The sequence below is a fragment of the Astyanax mexicanus genome, chromosome 11 (genome assembly GCF_023375975.1).
Source record: "Astyanax mexicanus isolate ESR-SI-001 chromosome 11, AstMex3_surface, whole genome shotgun sequence".
Classification (NCBI taxonomy): domain Eukaryota; kingdom Metazoa; phylum Chordata; class Actinopteri; order Characiformes; family Acestrorhamphidae; genus Astyanax; species Astyanax mexicanus.
In genome coordinates, this window is record NC_064418.1 from 41,923,988 (window position 1) to 41,942,646 (window position 18,659).

Genomic DNA, 18,659 nt, shown 5'->3' on the forward strand with positions numbered 1-18,659 from the left:
ACTCTTGGCTGAGGAGCAGGTTTACAGTATCTGATCTCACGAATGCTCTTGTGGGTGCATGCAATCAAATCCGCACTACAAAGTTCCAACATCTTAATATTTCTTAATTTTCTTGCTTTTGAAATCGATAGTATTTTTTTTTTACTATAATTTAATCCCCTATCACTAGTGATGCCTCAACACAAGGAAGGTAAAGACTAGCACATGCCTCCTCCGATACATGTGAAGTCAGCCACCACCTCTTTTTAAACTGCTGCGGATGTAGCATTGCCAAGTGGAAAGCGCAGCGACAGTTTCCATACATCAGCTCACAGATGCCTTGTGCTGATTGACATCACCGTAGGAGTGATAAGAGGAAAGAGTGTCATCTGGTGTCATCTGCCCACCCAGAGAGAGCAAGGCCAATTGTGCTCTTTCAGGGCTCCGGCAGCTGATGGCAAGCTGCATGACCGGGATTCGAACCCGTAATCTCCCGATCATAGTGGCAGTACTTTAGACCACTGGACAATTTGGCGCCCTTATTAAAAAGAGTTGATTGATCTTACTGTCCAGGGAAGGCTTTCTACTAGATTGCTGTAGCAATGCTGTGAGAATTTGATTGCATTCAGGGACAAAATCTTTAGAAGGCCAGGATTCTTGATGATAACCACCTCACCTTATCCCCAACTTATCCTAAAATTATTGTATGGAGCTCCATCATTCCAGAGAACACAGTTCCACAGCTCCACATCTCTGTGCTTGCTGGTGGGCTTTAGCCTCTATACCCCAGGTGTGGCATTAGGCATGGTGCCAAAACCTTCATGTTTATGACAAAACCTGTCATATTCTATTGGCAGCATTTTTTATTTAAAAGGTATCAGACAAAATGTGTTTGTGTGTGTAAATTTGCACATCTGTGTCAGCAATGGGTAGTAATTGCAGTAATTAGAACAGGTACTAGTGTACATCATAGACTACATGCTAAGTGGTGGGTCTAATCTCTCTCTCTCTCTCTCTCTCTCTCTTTCTCTCTCTCTTCAGGATAAGACAGTATCTAATGGAAGCCATCACCGCCTGGACACCATGGCTCTTCTCGATGTCACAGGGCTGCTGTGGTCAGAGCTGAGTGCTGTGATTCTGTGTTTGCGGACATCACGTTATCTGCCTCTTTGAAGTCGACCCATTATCGTCCAGCCTCCACACACACACACACACACACACACACACAACCAGCAGAAGCATGGCGCCTGTGCCTCCTGGTATCCGCTTCCTGGCATCCTTTAACCGGGAGCAGTGGTGAGTTCACTCTTCTCTTCTTCTCTGTCTGTGTTCTGCTAGTGCTTAATATGCGTAATCTCTTTTATTGTGAGTACATTTGTACATCTGTGTCTGCAATGGGTAGTATCTGCAGTGATTAGAATGGATGTCTGTGCATTAAATTTAAAGCCCTTTGAATGCATTTGCCTACAAGGTGATGACAGAGCAGCAGGCTTCACACAAAACAATCCAGACTGTTCTCATATAAAGTTTTTTTTAATGGTGGAACAAACTTCCTTCCACTACCAGAGCAGGAGCATCCCTCGCTACCTTTAATAAACTCTAAAGTTGCTTTGTGGACAAAAAAGTGTCCACTAAATGATATATATTGTAATGTAATAGATAAAAAAAATCATTTTCCTTTCCATGGATTGTGGATGCTGTTGTTTATACCTGGCAAGCCTGGGTGTGGAAATGGTTGGGAGGTTCAGAGGCCACATCACACACATACATTTCTGTGATGTTATGCACAGTTCAAATAAGAAAATACTGGCTAAAGCTCTGCTGAAAAGATCTGCCTGTACTCAGCATGTTTTTTTTATATCTGCTCTGCAGTATTGTTATATATTACAATATTTTGAAATGTAACATATCAAATAGTTAACTTAATGCCAACATAAAGCTCTACTACAAGTAGGGCTGCCACGATTAGTCGACTAGTCACGATTATGTCGACTATTAAAATAGTCGACCATTAATTTAATTATAGAATAGTCGTTTGTTTTTTTTTCTTTGTTTTTCTCTCCAAACTGCTGCGACTGCCTTTCTGTCCTGGACGCACATGCGCAGTAGTGGAAACCGGGGTAGGTAGTGGACGACATCTCAGGACATTATACAGACAGGCTCTGGTTTCATGGCTACCCCGCTACAGAACTCAAAAGTGTGGGATCACCAAGAAAATAAAAGTGAAACGCGTGCAATGCAATATCTGCAATGAAGAACTTGCCTTCCTCGGCAGCACAACCGCGATGCACGAGCACCTGAAAAGGAGGCATGTTGTGGCTGATTAAATGACGAAGAAGCTAAATTGCTATTTAGCTGCTAAAATTAGCGTAAACAGACCGCGATCCGGATCCGGACCCAGACGTTGTCACAAATGCCGTCCCAAACCGATAAACTACAGAGAAGGATTTCATTCTGACAGTGGCTTCTGTTTTCAGTGCTTTTCGGTGCAGTAAACTCACAGATCAGTCATGTGTGGTGTAAAATCACCAAACGCTCTCCTCACAATATCTGGACAGAGAGGCATTTTTTATTAATATACTTTTTTTTCATAATAGTTCAAACAACCTCACGGTTGAGATGTTTCATAAATGCCAGTGCCTTATCCTTATTTTACACAGTTGTTTACACTTTATGCTAAACAGTAAAATAATTGTCTGTTACAACAAGCTGCATATTTCATTAAAGGTTTAATGAACTATGATTTTAATTGTTTTTATTTTTAGTTAGCATATAGCTGAAATCTAATGTTGGTTGTATAATAGCAGCTGCATTCTATTGTGATATTGTGTTTTATATTCAATTAACGTATGATCCGATTAGTCGACTAATCATAAAAAATAATCGGTGATTAGTCGACTATAAAAATAATCGTTTGTGGCAGCCCTAACTACAAGGTGTATTTTCTTGTGTAAAGGGGGGAAATGGTTTTGCTGAGCTCTAGCTTTAAAAAAAACAAATTCATAACCTATTTATTGTTACAGAAATCAGTCATTTGTTTGGCTGTTTTTCTATATTAATTCACCTTGTATATGTGCACTCTCTCTGTCTGACTGCCTGTTTGCAGGTTGAACTCTATGGGTCTCTATGTACCTGTTATGATTAACTCGTCTGTGGAATAGAGAGTGAATGAACATGGCAACCAGGCATGGCCTTGGTATTCTCAGGAGACACATAGTTATGCACTTACACACAGTGGCAGGGCTGGTGACACTGCATGTTGTGTAATTATAAACATGGATAAACCAGTTGCCCTTGAGGCAAAGGGAAGCTCCTCGGGAACACTGGGAGGAACACATGCAATTTGAACATCAGACTAAACACAGATATGAAAACAGTTGCATACGATTTTGCTTATCTGACAAGTTTATATATATATATTTTTGGGGATATTTTTTATCGCTAAATTACTGTATTAGGTGTGACTTCTCATGTATTTTAATGCTGTGAATTGGGAAAAACCAAGCAATACAGACATGGCAATTCAGTTTATTACAATATATTCTATGATATTGTAAGCAATGCAACATAAACGTCACACCATAATTATGATTTATATAATTAAATAATAATTATATAAATAATAATTATATAATAATACAATACTGTATTTCTAAGAATCAATGGAGTATTACAAAACACAATATTGTGATACTTAGATATGTTGATTATCTTTACGTACCTAATGTATTGAATGATAAAGAATGCACTTTCTTGTAAGGAAACTTCTTCTTTATTTTTTTTCGGATACTTTAGATTATTCTGAAGCACTCTGAAAATAACAGACATAGATAGATACTTAGATATTTGTTAGCAAAATTTTTGTTATTCACTGTATAACACTGCTAAAAGTGACCCTTAAGATTACTGTGAAAAATCCCTCACGAAACCTTCAGGACCTTCAAGGAGAATGTAAGGATTTATCAGAATGCGTATTTTGGTTGGAGGCTACCAATGTTGGAAAAACTTTTAAATACCAACCTAGACAGGTAGAGACAGGTGATCCCTCCTGTGGCAAAGCTCCAGAAACTAGACTAAGGATTTTAGACATTAGATTAACTTCCAGCACAATTTACAACTGGCAAAAAAAATCAACCAACCACTTTTTAATAATAACTGAGGCCAGTTTCTCTAATAGTCACAGTTCAGCACTGACTCAGTATGTCAGTATATCGGAATCCATCACCCAGCGCTACAGTAGCCCTGCTGAAGCCTTAAATCCTTGATTAGTAATTCAAATGAGGTGTGTCTTATCTCTCAGCCGTGAGCAGTCAGTGTGATGAGCCGTGATAACACGATGAGTCTGTCTTAGGGGTAAAAGCTGAATAAATAATCTCTTTAAGGAGCCTGGAGAGATGAGCAGGGAGAGCACAGCTGTCCTGGTCTGGCCTCCTCTCTCTCCAATATCAGCACATTCTTTACTCAGTTAGTCTTAATCTCTGTTTATAAACCTCTCAGCTGATGGTGGGTTGCAGTCTTTTGCATAGTAGATAAATACTGCATGTAAAGGCCTGGAGCCTTTGAAGGTAACCCAAAACCGTGCGTGTGTCTCTGGGTCTGTGTGTGTGTGCATGTGTTTTTCTATCTGTGTTTTTCTCTGTTTCTCTGTGTGTTTCTCTGTCTGTGTGTCTATCTGTGTGTCTCTATGTGCATCTGTGCTTGCATCACCTGCGTGTGTCTGTGCGTGTGTGTGTGTGTGTGTGTGTGTGTGTGTGTGTGTGTGTGCATGTGTTTTTCTATGTGTGTTTTTCTCTGTTTCTCTGTCTGTGTGTCTATCTGTGTGTCTCTATGTGCATCTGTGCTTGCATCACCTGCATGTGTCTTTGCGTGTGTCTGTTGTTCTATGTGCATATCTGTCTGTGTGTCTCTGTGTGTATCTGTGCGTGCACCTGAGCGTGTCGGTGTCTTTGTGTGTGTCTGTGTCTTTGAGAGTGTCTGTGTCTGTGCGCGTCTGTGCCTGTGTCCGTCTATGCCTGTGCATCCCTCTCTCTGCTTTCTCTGTGCGTGTCTGCGTCTGTGCGTGTCTGCGTCTGTGCGTGTCTGTGTCTGTGCATGTATGTGCCTGTGTCTGCATCTTTGTCTCTGTGCATGTTTCTGTGCCTGTGTGTGTGAGAGAGAGAGAGAGAGAGAGAGAGAGAGAGAGAGAGAGAGAGAGAGAGAGAGAGAGAGAGAGAGAGAGAGAGAGAGAGAGAGAGAGAGAGAGAGAGAGAGAGAGAGAGAGAGAGAGAGAGAGAGAGAGCGCGAAAAAGAAAACGAGCATGTGAGCTGGGAGATCTAGACTCTGCCCAGAAGCTCCAGTTTCCTCCTGTATAAAGATCAGTTTTCACGTCAGGGTGGAGCGTGACCTGCGTCACAGCTATTGTTTAACTGTCCTTCTATCCAGGATTGCTTATTTCTGTCTCTGTGTGCTCAAACACACCCTATAAATACCGGAATACCCACAGTGAGAGGGTGAGATTGTGTCACACTGTACTGATTATACATATTTATGAGTGTACTCACTTGATACTAAATGTAAATTAATTTCTAAATATAGTATTGTGTTTTTTTTTATGAAAACATTCACATTAGATCACCTCACTTACAGTTCTAAAATACACTACCGGTCAAAAGTTTTAGAACACCCTATTTTATTACTGCACTTCACCTGTCAGACCCTTAATTCTACACCTAGCCAGACCTCTTCTTTTACCTTTTCTAGTGTTCTCTAGTTTCCAAGAGGCTTTTGAAGATGTAGGAATCCGTACTCATTGTGTTCTGGCTTTATCTATAATATCTTTGAAAGAAATACTTTTTAATACTTTTAATAGTTGCAGAATTATCTGTTTTCTGTGTATTTTTCCTGGTTATTATGATGAATGTGTGAAAGTGGTGTGTGTAAATTTGTAAATACTGAAGTAGGGAATCCAGTCTGTATTTTCCAACACTGGATTTTGTAGCATTTCATTGTAGCAAGTCATTGATTGGACCTGAAGAGCTTAAATAGGAAAACAATGGGGGTGTTCAAAAGCACATAAGAACATAATACAGAATACCTTTTAAAGATTAAGCTTCTGTTTGTTTGTAAGGTTGTAATTATTATGTAATTAGTTATTGATTGGGTTAGATCCTGATATTCCAAAAGACTCTTCCAGAAGAGTCCTTTTATCTCTAAAGTAATGAAAATGAAGTAGAAATAGAGACAGTGTGAGACAGTGTATCTTTTGGCAGTAGTTTGGTGTTTGTGTCACAGTCGCGGCTCTGCTGTTGGGCGGTGTAAAGCGGAGGTTGGCCAGCGTGGCGAGAGGAGAGGAGGTGGAGAGGTGAGATGAAGTGTGCTGAGGTTAGGCCGCTCTGTTCTTGGGCAGGGGTGAGTCTTTAGCGAGTGCTGGTTTGTTTGCTGAACACACAGACGAGACTGCGCTCACGCCGCATGGAGAGTGGGTGAGAGAGACGACTCGTGTTTGCGTGGCAAGTTAAATACCACAGATATTCCTTATGCTGTCGCTAATGTCACTGCTGTATGTTGCCATTACAGCACAGACGCCAGGCCAGAGATGCACATCGCTAAGCAGATGACTAATCCTGAACCGTCTGTTCACTGCGGATTTCCCTTTCAGCCGCTGAGGGCCGACATGAAAACATAGATCACAGCAATGCGATTATTGATTTAGAGAACACAGAATTTAATACTCTGCTCTCCTGAAAAGCCTGAAAATCTGCTTTTATTTTAGCATGTTATTCTGTTTCCTTATTCAGTTTATTGAAATACCAGTACCAAAAAGTCAAAAGTTTGGTCACACCTCTTCTCATTTAATGTGTTTTCTTTCTTTTTATGATTTTTGTTCATTGTAAATTCTAAATTATTCTGTAAGCTGTCAGGTTTATCTTTGAGGACAGATCTGGACACTCTTGCTATTTTAATCTCAGTGTTTTCATGGGGGAGAATCACCTGGAATAGTTTTCTCAGCGTCTTGAAAGAAGGAGTTCCTGGAGGTGCTGAGCAATAGTTTCTTCTTTTTCTTCACGCTGTAAAGCTCCAGCTCATCCTAATTAAATCACCTCAAATCACCTTAATCTCAGTTCATCAGGTTAAGATCAGGGGATTGTAGAAAACAAACACTTTTATTTTTTTTAATAATATACTGGGTTTTCACTGGTTTACAACGTAATTCCATATGTGTACAAGAAATAAAGAAAAACATATTAGAGCTGTTTCCTAAAGTATTTAGCTACTGTACGTTTCACCCATTGCTTACACAGAAGTGCAAATGCACACACAGCTTGTTCAGTCTCTATAGAGAAGTATTGTCAGTAGGAAAGGCCATTAACATGAACTTATTGCCAAGATTATAAAATCTCCCAGCATTTAAGCAGTGGAGCTGTGTTCTCTGTAATGATTGTGATCAAATCCATATATTCCAATTTCAATGTCTGAAAATTCTAATAAAAAAAATGTTCACTGCTCTTTAAAAGCGTATAATTATATTATTATGTTATCATTATATTAGTGGCATAAAACTGTCTTAAAATGACAATATTATTCTTTATTGCAGTTACTTCTGGGAACAAAATTTGTTCCAAAAATATAGTTATCATGATCATCCTAAATGTAACCAGCCAGTGAGAAAACAGCCTCCGGTTTATTTGATGTCCTCCATTGAGGTCTCTTTCTGGCGGCTCAGAGCTCAGAGAGCTGCTGCTGTGGCTCTAAAATCAGCGGATGATCATGGCTGCAGCTGTTCCTTTAGGAAGGGCACTCAGCCCCATGTTGCTCCAGAAAGACTGTCTGTGTCTCTCTGTGGTTTGCAATAAAGTGGAAGAGGAAGTTTTTCTCTTTTTTGCTTATCTCCCATGCATGTGTGTATTTGTGTGTGTGTGTGTGTGTATGTGTGTGTGTGTGTGTGTGTGTGTGTGTGTGTGTGTTTGTGTGTGTGTGTTTAGGTATCGGGCATTCACCTTTGTACTTACCTTCCTGCTCTACACCAGTTTTCATCTGTCCAGGAAGCCCATCAGCATTGTCAAGGTAACACCATTTACAAACCCCTACATGCTGTACAGCCTCCTGTTATTATCAGGATAGATGTTTAAATCACTGACACACTATGGAAAGTGCCATAACATATCTTACTCTATTATATTGCATTTTTTTCTTACATAATAAAAGCTTCATGTGAGAATAATTTTGGTATTTAGCTATTTATCATATTTCCTGTTATTAGTTTGTTTGTAGATGTAGGCAGTACATGCTGCACTTTAGTTTTGTGGTAGATGTGTAGTGTTACATTACTTTATGGTTGTTACATTTTTTGTTACATACTTTGTTACACTTATGATTTTTTTTTGTCTTTTGTGAAATGAGCAGTAAAAATATTTATAGAGTTTGTTTCAGCTGAATGTGTATAACTTTATGCGAAATTTATCATTTTTATTGCCGTTGAATTTTCTTGAAACTTTTTTTTAATGTTCAGTCCAGTCTTGTCCAGTCTGTTTTGGGCTTTAATAAGGGCAGTCTGGTTTGATTTCTGAGGTGGGCTAATATGAAATGCTGGGTATGTGGGGGAAAAAAAGGGCTGGTTTTGGTCTCCAGACCAAAACAAATGCCCAGGTCTGGTGTGAATAATTATTATTATTATTATTATTATTATTATTATTATTATTATAGTTATTTTTGACTGGCTTGGAATTTTCTCAGTGCTGATCTTCCTATCTGAGCACTTTTAATCAGAGCATTGTGTTTAAATGATTTATTACTTTTATTTATTTAGCATCTAAAGGAATAAAAACACAAGTTAACTTTTTGAGAAGACCAACTAATCAACCCCACTGGAAATGGTTATAATGTTAATGGACTCCAACATTTGATTGTGTGTATTTTTGATCTGTTTAGAGTGAGCTGCATAAGAACTGTTCGCTGGTTAAAGAGCTGGCTACTGAAAGCAGCAAAAGTGGTCAGCCGCAAATCCTTCATGTAGAAGTCGACTGCAGCTGGAAACCTTTCGGTAAGTTTTTCTACATTCTAAAGCATTGCTGTGAGAATTTGATTGTATTTATTGACAACATTGAGGTCTGGATGTTGGAGCCACACCTGTTATTCCACATCATCCTTAACTCTTAAACTCGTCCTAGAAGTATTGTAAAGTGATGTAAGTGCCATCATTCCAAAGAACACAGTTCCACTGCTCCACAGCTTAATGCTTTTCAGCTCATGACTGAAATTAGGCATGGCTCCAATAAGTTAAGTGTATCTTTACATTCCAGGAGTCCCATAACATTAAGACTATGTTTTGCATTTTGTGTGAATATAAATAATTCATTTGCATTGATAAGGAATGTACATCTCTGGACAAAAAATAAGAGATGATTTTCTTTGGTTTTACCGAAATAAAAACCTCTGGAATATAATCAAGAGGAAGATGGATGATCACAAGCCATCAAACCAAGCTGAACTGCTTGAATTTTTGCACCAGGAGTGGCATTAATTTATTCAAAAGCAGTGTGTAAGACTGGTGGAGGAGAACATGCCAAGATGCATGAAAACTGTGATTAAAACCAGGATTATTCCACCAAATATTGATTTCTGAACTGGTAAAACTTTATAAATATGAACTTGTTTTCTTTGTGTTATTTGAGGTCTGAAAGCTCTGCATCTTGTTTATTATTTCAGCCATTTCTCATTTTCGGCAAATAAATGCTCTAAATGACAATATTTTTATTTGGAATTTGGGAGTCCACAAATATTGAATATATTTGTGTATATTCTAATTGTTTTAACTTAGATAATTGATATGTTCTTCATGTGTTTGTGTTTGTGTTTGTGTGTATGCAGATAGGGACAACTATAAGCAGCTGTTGGGAGCGATGGACCTCTCCTTTCTGTTTGTGTATGCAGTTGGAATGTACCTGAGGTAAGAGATGAGTCACTGATGTGAAGAAGAATAATGCTGTCCTCTCCTAATGCTCATGATAGAGCTTTTTCATATTTCATATTTTATATTGCTATACCCTGGAGGCTGCCGCAGCTCTTAAGTCTACATAATAAAAGCTCGTACTTTGATGTGTTTATATTTTCCATTGACCTTAATGGGTGGCTTTTACTGCGTGAGCTCGGGGGTGGGGGGGGGTGTTTGCTATTGCAAGTTTGAGTCTTGATTAAAAGACACACACATACAGTATTCTTACACACACACACAGACACACACACAAACACACACTTTGTCCTTTGAATTATGTGGCAGCACATGCTCACATACACGTGAGTTCTCATTTATTGATTTATGCTTCTTCCACTGGCGCCATTACGTTGAAACAGATACACACACACACACACACACGTGGCCCATAGCTATATTGTGTTCTGACCTCACACCTTGTGGTGTTGTTTGCTCTTGTAGTGGAATTATTGGCGAGCGTTTGCCCATTCGCCTCTTCCTGACCATGGGCATGCTGACCAGTGGCCTCTTCACCTGCCTGTTCGGCCTGGGATACATCTGTAACATTCACACCCTCAGCTTCTATATCATCGTTCAGGTGAGCTTTTACAGTTGACTAGCACACACTTTAGACTTGATAATAAAACACAGTGGACCAACACCAGCAGATGACATGTCTCTCCAAACCATCACTGATTGTAGAAACTTCACACTAGACCTCAAGCAGCTTGAACTGTGTGTCTCTCCACTCTTCCTCCAGACTCTGGTCTCTTGATTTCCAAATTAAATGTAAAATTTGGTGGTTTGGAGAGACATCTCATCTGCTGGTGTTGATCCACTGTGTTCTATCAAGTCTAAAGTCAGTGCAGTTTTGTTTTCCCACAAAATCTTACAGCACTTCATGCTTCCCTTTACTGACAACTTTTATGGAGATTTGGATTTCATTTTCCAGCAGGACTTGGCACACTGCCCACACTGCCCACAAAAGTTTCAACTGGTTTTATATAATATTCTAATTTTCTGAGACACTGACACTTTTTGAATTTTTAATTGGCTGTGAGCCATAATCAACCACAATAAAATAAATAATCACTTAAAATAAATCACTTTGTGTGTAATACATCTATATAACATATGAGTTTTGCTCTTACAAGATAACACCTCATAATGTAAATGTGGGTGTTTCCAAGCCATCTCCTGAGGTCACACTTCATGATCAGCTTGAATACAGCACTAATATTCAAGCTTTACACCATCATTACCAGGAGTAACACGTCCTGATTTGCCATTGAAGTTCTGGTGAACTGTGCGGAATGCCCTCTCCTTAAAAAACTCCTTAATTTCAAAATAAAGTCAGGTCTAAAATAAAGTTCTAAAAAGAAGTCAATAAATTGTGTAAATGATTGATCATTTGTGTGCTTCTGATCTGTCTTTGTGTATTGTATCAGGTCAAGATCCATAAAAAACACACCTTTAAAGGGCACATATTTTATATTTTTTTATTTTTATTTACTGTGTTCCTGCTTGGGTTAATTGCTTTATGGGTTTTTTGGTAGCAAATGTACCAAAAGTCAGCCATTAATTTTTACATGAGCATTTTTAGCAGTCTAGCACAGTTTGATGATTTACAAACCTGTGCAAATACAGCCTCTAAACCTGCTTATTAATTATTAGATTGATGTAACTAAATGTACTATTCCTAGTATGGCTTGTTCACTGTGTGAAGTGGTTTACAACAGTAGCCGCTGAAAAAACGGTACCTTTATGTTTAAGAGAGCTTTGTAGGGTATATAGAGTCTACAACACTATAAAGCATTTAGATCTTGATCTTGTGGTTTTCATGGGGAGGAGCTGCTGCAGTTACAGAGGTTTTAAATTTCACAACAAATGTGCAACACAGTTACACAACTCTCTCTCTCTCTGTCTCTCCTTTTGTCTCTACATTTCTCTCTCACCCCCCCTCCCCCTTCCTCCCTCCCTCCCTTCTACAGATTGCCAATGGTTTAGTGCAGACCACAGGCTGGCCCAGTGTGGTGACGTGTATTGGGAACTGGTTTGGGAAGGGCAGGTATGGTGACGAATAGATTGCTGTAATAACTGACGTAGCTGACGTAACGCTTAGATATTTTTGTTTGCTCTTACTCAACGTGTTAGCCAAGTAAACTTTATTGTTTCTCAGCTAAGCATCTAGAACAAATCAGAATAAGATTTTTTGATCTAATATTTCATTTAATAATGTGATTTATAATATTTGTCAAATGCATTTATCTACTAATCCAAAGGGAACTCCTTTAAACAAATAATAAAAAATAAAAAAAATAGGTTTTATATTTTCTGATTGAGCAAAATTATCTAAAGTTGAATTTTCAGGGTATGTGAACCTCTTAGTGTGAGTAGCAATATAATATACACATTGAGGAAGTTTAACATCACTGCTTCTCTACAAAGAAGCTTATTTTCTAACTAAATAACCCCTAGAAGAATCAAATAATAGTTAAATGGAGTCATAAAGAACTCAGGGCAGCATTTAAGGCCCTACAGACCTCTCTGTATGTTCTGTCAATGTTCATGTGTTTACAATCAGACGAACACTAAACACTAATGGCAAAAAACATTAAAAAAAAATTGCTTCTCTGATGTTCGGCTAAGACAGCATCAAAAGCCAGAAGCCTATTAGAAGATTTTTCTGTGTGCAAAGTGTAGGGCCTGGTAATTTAAACCAAAAGCATTATGTTTAGAGAAAACCACAAACAGCATTTAAATAATAATAATAATAATAATAATAATAATAATAACCTTTTTCCGAATGTTAAACATGGTGATGGTAGTATCATGATTTGGGGCCACTTTTGGCTTGCTGTTTAGGACCTATACCTTCTACAAGTTTAAATTCTGCAGTAGAAATGTCACAAGTAGGTCTACAAAGAAATGGTTAAAACTGGAGACATGTAAGTTAAAGTCTAGACCGTACAACAATAGAAATGCTGTGGACGGAAAATATTTAAACACATTTTATCAATAAACTTTCACAATACCAGAATATTGAATAGCATGTTCACATAATTTATCATGACGCAGCCAAAATGCATTGTTTTTGCTGCAGTTGTTTATATGGAATTTATCTGGTTTTAGAAGTAGTGTTGAATATCTTACAAAATTTCAGGTAACATTTCTACAGAAATACCAAAAAACTTGTATTATATAATTCATTATTGCTGTTAGCAAATAAAAGACCCTATAAAAGTTTATATCAGGATCGTTGTTTAGGCTTTCTTAATGTGGTGATCAATTCTATAAGCTGGTTGTATTTTTATCTTGATATTATATATATTTTTTTATTTTAATTAATAGGCGAGGTTTGATAATGGGACTGTGGAACTCTCACACGTCGGTGGGGAACATCCTCGGCTCTCTAATCGCTGGTTATTACGTGTCCTCAAACTGGGGGCTGTCCTTTATCGTCCCTGGAATAATCATCGCAGTTATGGGCATCCTCTGCTTCCTCTTCCTTATTGAACGTGAGTGGTGCTTCAGATCATCTTCACATTTCAGTAAATCACATCAATGTTTGATGAAGGAGACTCCACACATGTCCTACTGGTCACAACACAGGGCAAAAGTCATGGGACACAATACTAGTGTATGACCCATAAAACATGGCATGTCAGTGTATGTCAAAGGTTTTTTTTTTGTTTGTGTTGTTTATGAGTGGATTGTCTTTTTTTATTTTCCATAGACCCAAATGATCTTAAGGCTGCTGAAACCCACAGCACTGCCAGCAATAACCAGGCAAGTACACCCCCAGCCCCCCAGCTCTCAGTCCACTCTGTGTGTTTGTGTGTGTGTTTACAGGGCTGATGTCAAGGTTGATAATGCTTAGATGTCTTGATCATTGCTGTTATATTCATGTTCTGCTGTGGTCTCTATGGTTACAGTGAAGTGCATAAGAAAGGGCACAGAAAGCTCTTACACGGAATTAAAATTCTCACTCGCACTGACTCACACACACTCAGCACACACTCACACTCTGAACTTTCTTTGATGTTTATGGCAGAAGCTGCACAAGAGCTGGACAGGTGTTAACGGTCATAAAGAGCTGTACCTGCAGTATAAAAAACAGGTGAGTCTCCTTCACAGTCACATTTCAAAACACTTCACTTCAGTTGCTGATATACTAGAGAAGCGTAGCGCACATCGAGCATTGCTGCCTTACACTGCTAATCTATAAACTAGAGTTAAGATTCTCTTCCTATGCTCGACCCGATGCCCAACCTGAACTCAGGCTCAATTAAATAATCTGTGACATAGGCCTACATTTATTAAGGCTATTTTTTATTTTATATAAAGCTATATTTTGGTAATCATAATATAGCAAGGTAACTAATCACACTGTGACCTAAAAAATTGCATACTCCATATTTCGGTCAGTTACCGCGCCATGCTCAGGCAAGACAATGAAAACGTTTAGGGGCAGAAATCAGCAAGTACAGGCACATACAACTAGAAATTGTAGTTAAAGGACAGTTTTAATGCTTTATACACACTAAAAAATTCAGTTTATTTCAGTAGGCTTTAGAACTAGTGATGTTTGTAATAGTGCAAGTAATGGTACTAATTCTCTTTAAAACTAACTGTTTGTCTGTGTGTGTTTCAGAGCTGTGATACAGAGCTGCTTCTGGGGCAGGACAGTGCTGTGTGTGTTCCTGTGCAGCAGGTGGTTGTAGTGAAGAGTGAAGCAGAGCTTTCGGCCATAAGCTTCAGAGGAGCTCTCTGCATCCCGGTTAGTATCTCCTGTTCATTTACCTATCTATCCAAAAATCACCCTCCACCCTAAAGGGAAGTTTAAGGCCATGTGGACAAAGTAATATTGTAGATTACCAACTAATCAGTTTAAATTGACAAAAATTCTACAAAAATTGAAACCATGAGCTTGGTCTGCATTATAAATCATATTAGCCCTAGAGTGTTGATTGGCTTCTGCTGAATATTGATTTCTGAACTCCTAAAACTTCATGAATGTGAAATTTTTTCTCATTTTCTGCAAATAAATGCTCTAAATGACAATATTTTTGTTTGGAATTTGGGAGAACTGTTGTCCGTGGCTCGAATCAGAGAAACTGATTCAGGAACTAAAGTGGTACTTTAGTAGCTCAATGCGTTTATTAGAAGGACTGTTCACAAATATTTGTATTTATAGTGTACTTTAACCACCCAAAATTAAGGATATCAGGATTTAAATGCATTATTATGTGTTATTATTTTAGCCATGGAGTGCAGACTGTGACTGTGTGAGACTGATTGCTAACGTTCTGCTCAGTGGAAGATTTTTCTGCTACTCTTACACAGTAAAGAGTAGAAGTAAATTTTAATTAATTACAAACCTCCCATTCAAACCACCTGATTTAGTCTATTAGGCCTTTAGGAGTGTCTGAAAAGTGGGAATCAGGGGAATCTGATTAGAGCAGCAATTAAACTCCGCTGGAGAATCACCCAGAGCTAAACAAATTACACATCCGTTAATTACACTTCATTCCAGAACAGGAGGATTTAACCGGAGGCTTTTGTTCAGTGTTAATAGATGCTTGACTCTCTCTTTAAGGCGTATTTATTTTTACACAGTTAAGGCCCTTTTACACATTTTTAAGGAAGTGACACTAAGTCTGACACATCGTTGCCTTCTGTTTTCAGTGAACAGGGCTAGAAACTCCATAGCTCTCATACATGTCCACTCTTTTTTGTTTCTCTGTTCTCTGTCCACCTTTGTGCTCTCTACCTTTCCTCTTTTACTCGAGTGCTCTAGCGAGGGAAGCTGTAATCCTTAGTGGACATGAACAGACTAGGCTGTACCTAGGCAAACATTAAAAAAATAAAGTACATAAAGTCTCAGTGAGACTTTTAACTTTGCTGTATTGCTTGTCATATGAGCCACTTCAATTAACAATCACATTACAAAATCAGTTCCTGCTTTATTTCTTTTCTTGCTTGATTTATACCTGTACAGGCAGACCGACAGACAGATAGATAGATCTCAGTACCTGTATTTTATATCTGTATTTCTTGGAGACGTGTTTGTGTATTGTGCCTTGGTGTGTATGTGGGTGTGTGTTTTCTGTGTATTAAATGCATATCCCTCTCTCTCTCTCTCTCTCTCTCTCTCTCTCTCGTCATTGTTTCAGGGTGTAGTGGAGTTTTCTTTCTGTCTGCTCTTTGCTAAACTGGTCAGCTACACCTTCCTGTTCTGGCTGCCTCTCTACATCACTAAAGCAGGTGAGTGGGTGGAGCAAACACAGACACAGACACACACGCACACACACAGGCATGCCTATGAAACAAGACATGTGAAACTGGAATGTGCGCTGACACCTTCTCAGAACTGCTGCAACGGCCCTAACCTGTACAACCGGTCGTTTATAGTACAATAAGAGAGACATGCTTCAACGCGGATACTGTGTAATCTGTACGTCCTCTCTGTGTCACAGCTCACCTCGACTCTAAGACAGCGGGAGACCTCTCCACCCTGTTTGATGTCGGTGGAATTGTCGGTATGAAGAATTTCTTGCTCTGGTTTCAGTTTCCTTTATTAATTCAGAAAAAAATGGGAGATGGTGTGAAATTTTACCTTAGAACCAAAAAAAATACCTGGAAATGTCAAATGATTTAAATATGAGGAATTCATCACTAAAATCAAAAATCAAATAGCAGGTGATATTTTCTTTTTGATGATATTTAAGCAATGCAGAAGTACACAGAACCACAACAAGAAAACATAAAAAATATACAGTACTGTGCAAACATTGTAGGCACATGGAAAATGTAGGAAAGTACAATAAATAAATTAACTTCTTATCTGGACAGCATGGGTTTATGAACTCAATAAAATATTACTGTTAGAATAAATATAAATAACGATTATACAACCACTTTGTTCATTATGCTCTCCTTATTTGAGTTTATTATTGTTATTATTAGTTCTCATCATATCAGCACCTGTTTCAGTAAATCAGTGTTTATTATAATGGTGGAATTGAAAGCATCCATTGGGACATGCAGGGAAAATCTGTAGCAAAGTGTTTTTCTTCAAACTCACAATATTTCAACTTTTGTTACTTTTTATTCTATTTATGTTTATCTGCATCAGTTTCAATCTGTGATCAGTGACCTGGAGATTTTACTCCCGAATCCATTTCTGTTAAATATGTTTTATACATTTGTTTTCCCTTAGTTATAGTATATTATTAGTTAATAATATCACAATTTTTATCACAGCTTGTGACCAGGCTAAATTTGGCCTCTCGCATTAGGAGAATAATCAGGTATAATATGTCTCTAATAGATATTTAATGAGAACAGTATGAATTCTTCTGTACCCTGATGGCCTATATGGCCCTAAAATAATATCACAATATTTCAGAGTACTTTTGCAATAACGATATTTAAATATTTTGCCAATATAGTTTAAATATGTAAAAAAAAAGGGGACCAGTTCTTGCAGTGACCAATTTTTTTCACATGCCTCTATGTGTCTGCTTATGTGCATGTGTATATTACTAAAAGCATGTTATTGTGTGTGTTTTGTATGTAGGTGGTATCCTGGCAGGTGTCATCTCAGATAAGCTTGGAAAGAGAGCCACAACATGCGCTGTGATGCTTCTTCTGGCTGCTCCCACAGTATGTCCCTTTACTGCCCTCTGGAGGAAGGGCATGCAGTTACACTGACACACAGATTTATCACTACATTGAACATGCAAAAATTAATATACAGCCCACTGTAGAAGATAATAATGTCATACATACTATTAATGTAAGCTTATTTTTCTTCTGTTTGACTGTGTCTCTCTGTGCTCCTTTCTAGCTGTATGGATTCTCCATGATAAGCCAGTTTGGCCAGGGTCCCACTATCGGTAAGACTCCACCACCCATAACACTTAATCCAGGTCTCAGTACCTGTGTAGGTCAGAATAACCTGGAATGCAAATAGTCATGCATTTGATACTCCTATATGTGTTACGAGCAATGCCGTTTTTGTATATATCACAACTCTACGTATAACGAATGTTCTTTTTTATATTACTGCTGTTCATTTATGCATAATAGAGAAATAGATCTGTTCATAAAATAGACTATTCATATTTTGTCAGTAATTATTAAACCTCTGGATGTTGTGTTGTGTAGCAATGCTGCTGGTGTGTGGAGGGTTAGTAAATGGACCGTATGCTCTCATCACAACAGCCGTCTCTGCTGATCTGGTGAGTCTGATCTCTGTATAAAAGCATCCATACAATAGATAAAGTAGGACCACAGTAATCCATACACTTTATTATTTTTACTACAGTTGACCTTTTCAGATGATTTAGATGTAAAAAATAAATACATTAAACACATTTAATACATTAAAATTGAAAATAATTAATGCTCATCTGATTCTGTACTTGTCTTTTATATTGGGGGGGGGGGAGGGGGGAGTCAGAGTTTCTTACTAATATACTGAGAATGCAGAGAAGTACAATGTGTAATATTTTGTGGCCTTATTTATTTTGTGCAGTTTTGATATTTATTTTATTGTAGTAACTTTTATACGTTATGTCAAACTCCTCAGTTTCTTAAAAAAAAAGCAATTTAACTCACTTTGCATGCAAATATGTAGGTTTAAATGGATTTAAAAAAAAATACATTTCTTTTGTTTATATTCTATAAAAGTGGGTTGTGACTTAATGACCATGAGAAAATGTG

The 18,659-nt window shown here is 38.0% G+C and overlaps 1 protein-coding gene across 1 annotated transcript in view; it reads left to right on the forward strand.

Moving 5' to 3' along the window:
- The window catches only part of slc37a1 (solute carrier family 37 member 1), a 28,987-nt gene that overhangs the window by 1,851 nt on the left and 8,477 nt on the right, over positions 1-18,659 (forward strand). The window contains exons 2-16 of the mRNA XM_022680124.2: positions 1,021-1,275; positions 7,942-8,023; positions 8,888-8,999; positions 9,827-9,905; positions 10,392-10,527; positions 11,921-11,997; positions 13,281-13,447; positions 13,666-13,718; positions 13,984-14,049; positions 14,584-14,709; positions 16,106-16,196; positions 16,409-16,471; positions 17,512-17,597; positions 17,782-17,830; positions 18,102-18,175. Of these exons, the coding sequence (XP_022535845.1) occupies positions 1,220-1,275; positions 7,942-8,023; positions 8,888-8,999; positions 9,827-9,905; positions 10,392-10,527; positions 11,921-11,997; positions 13,281-13,447; positions 13,666-13,718; positions 13,984-14,049; positions 14,584-14,709; positions 16,106-16,196; positions 16,409-16,471; positions 17,512-17,597; positions 17,782-17,830; positions 18,102-18,175 (1,317 nt within the window). The 5' untranslated portion in view covers positions 1,021-1,219. The remainder of the gene's footprint in view (positions 1-1,020; positions 1,276-7,941; positions 8,024-8,887; positions 9,000-9,826; positions 9,906-10,391; positions 10,528-11,920; positions 11,998-13,280; positions 13,448-13,665; positions 13,719-13,983; positions 14,050-14,583; positions 14,710-16,105; positions 16,197-16,408; positions 16,472-17,511; positions 17,598-17,781; positions 17,831-18,101; positions 18,176-18,659) is intronic.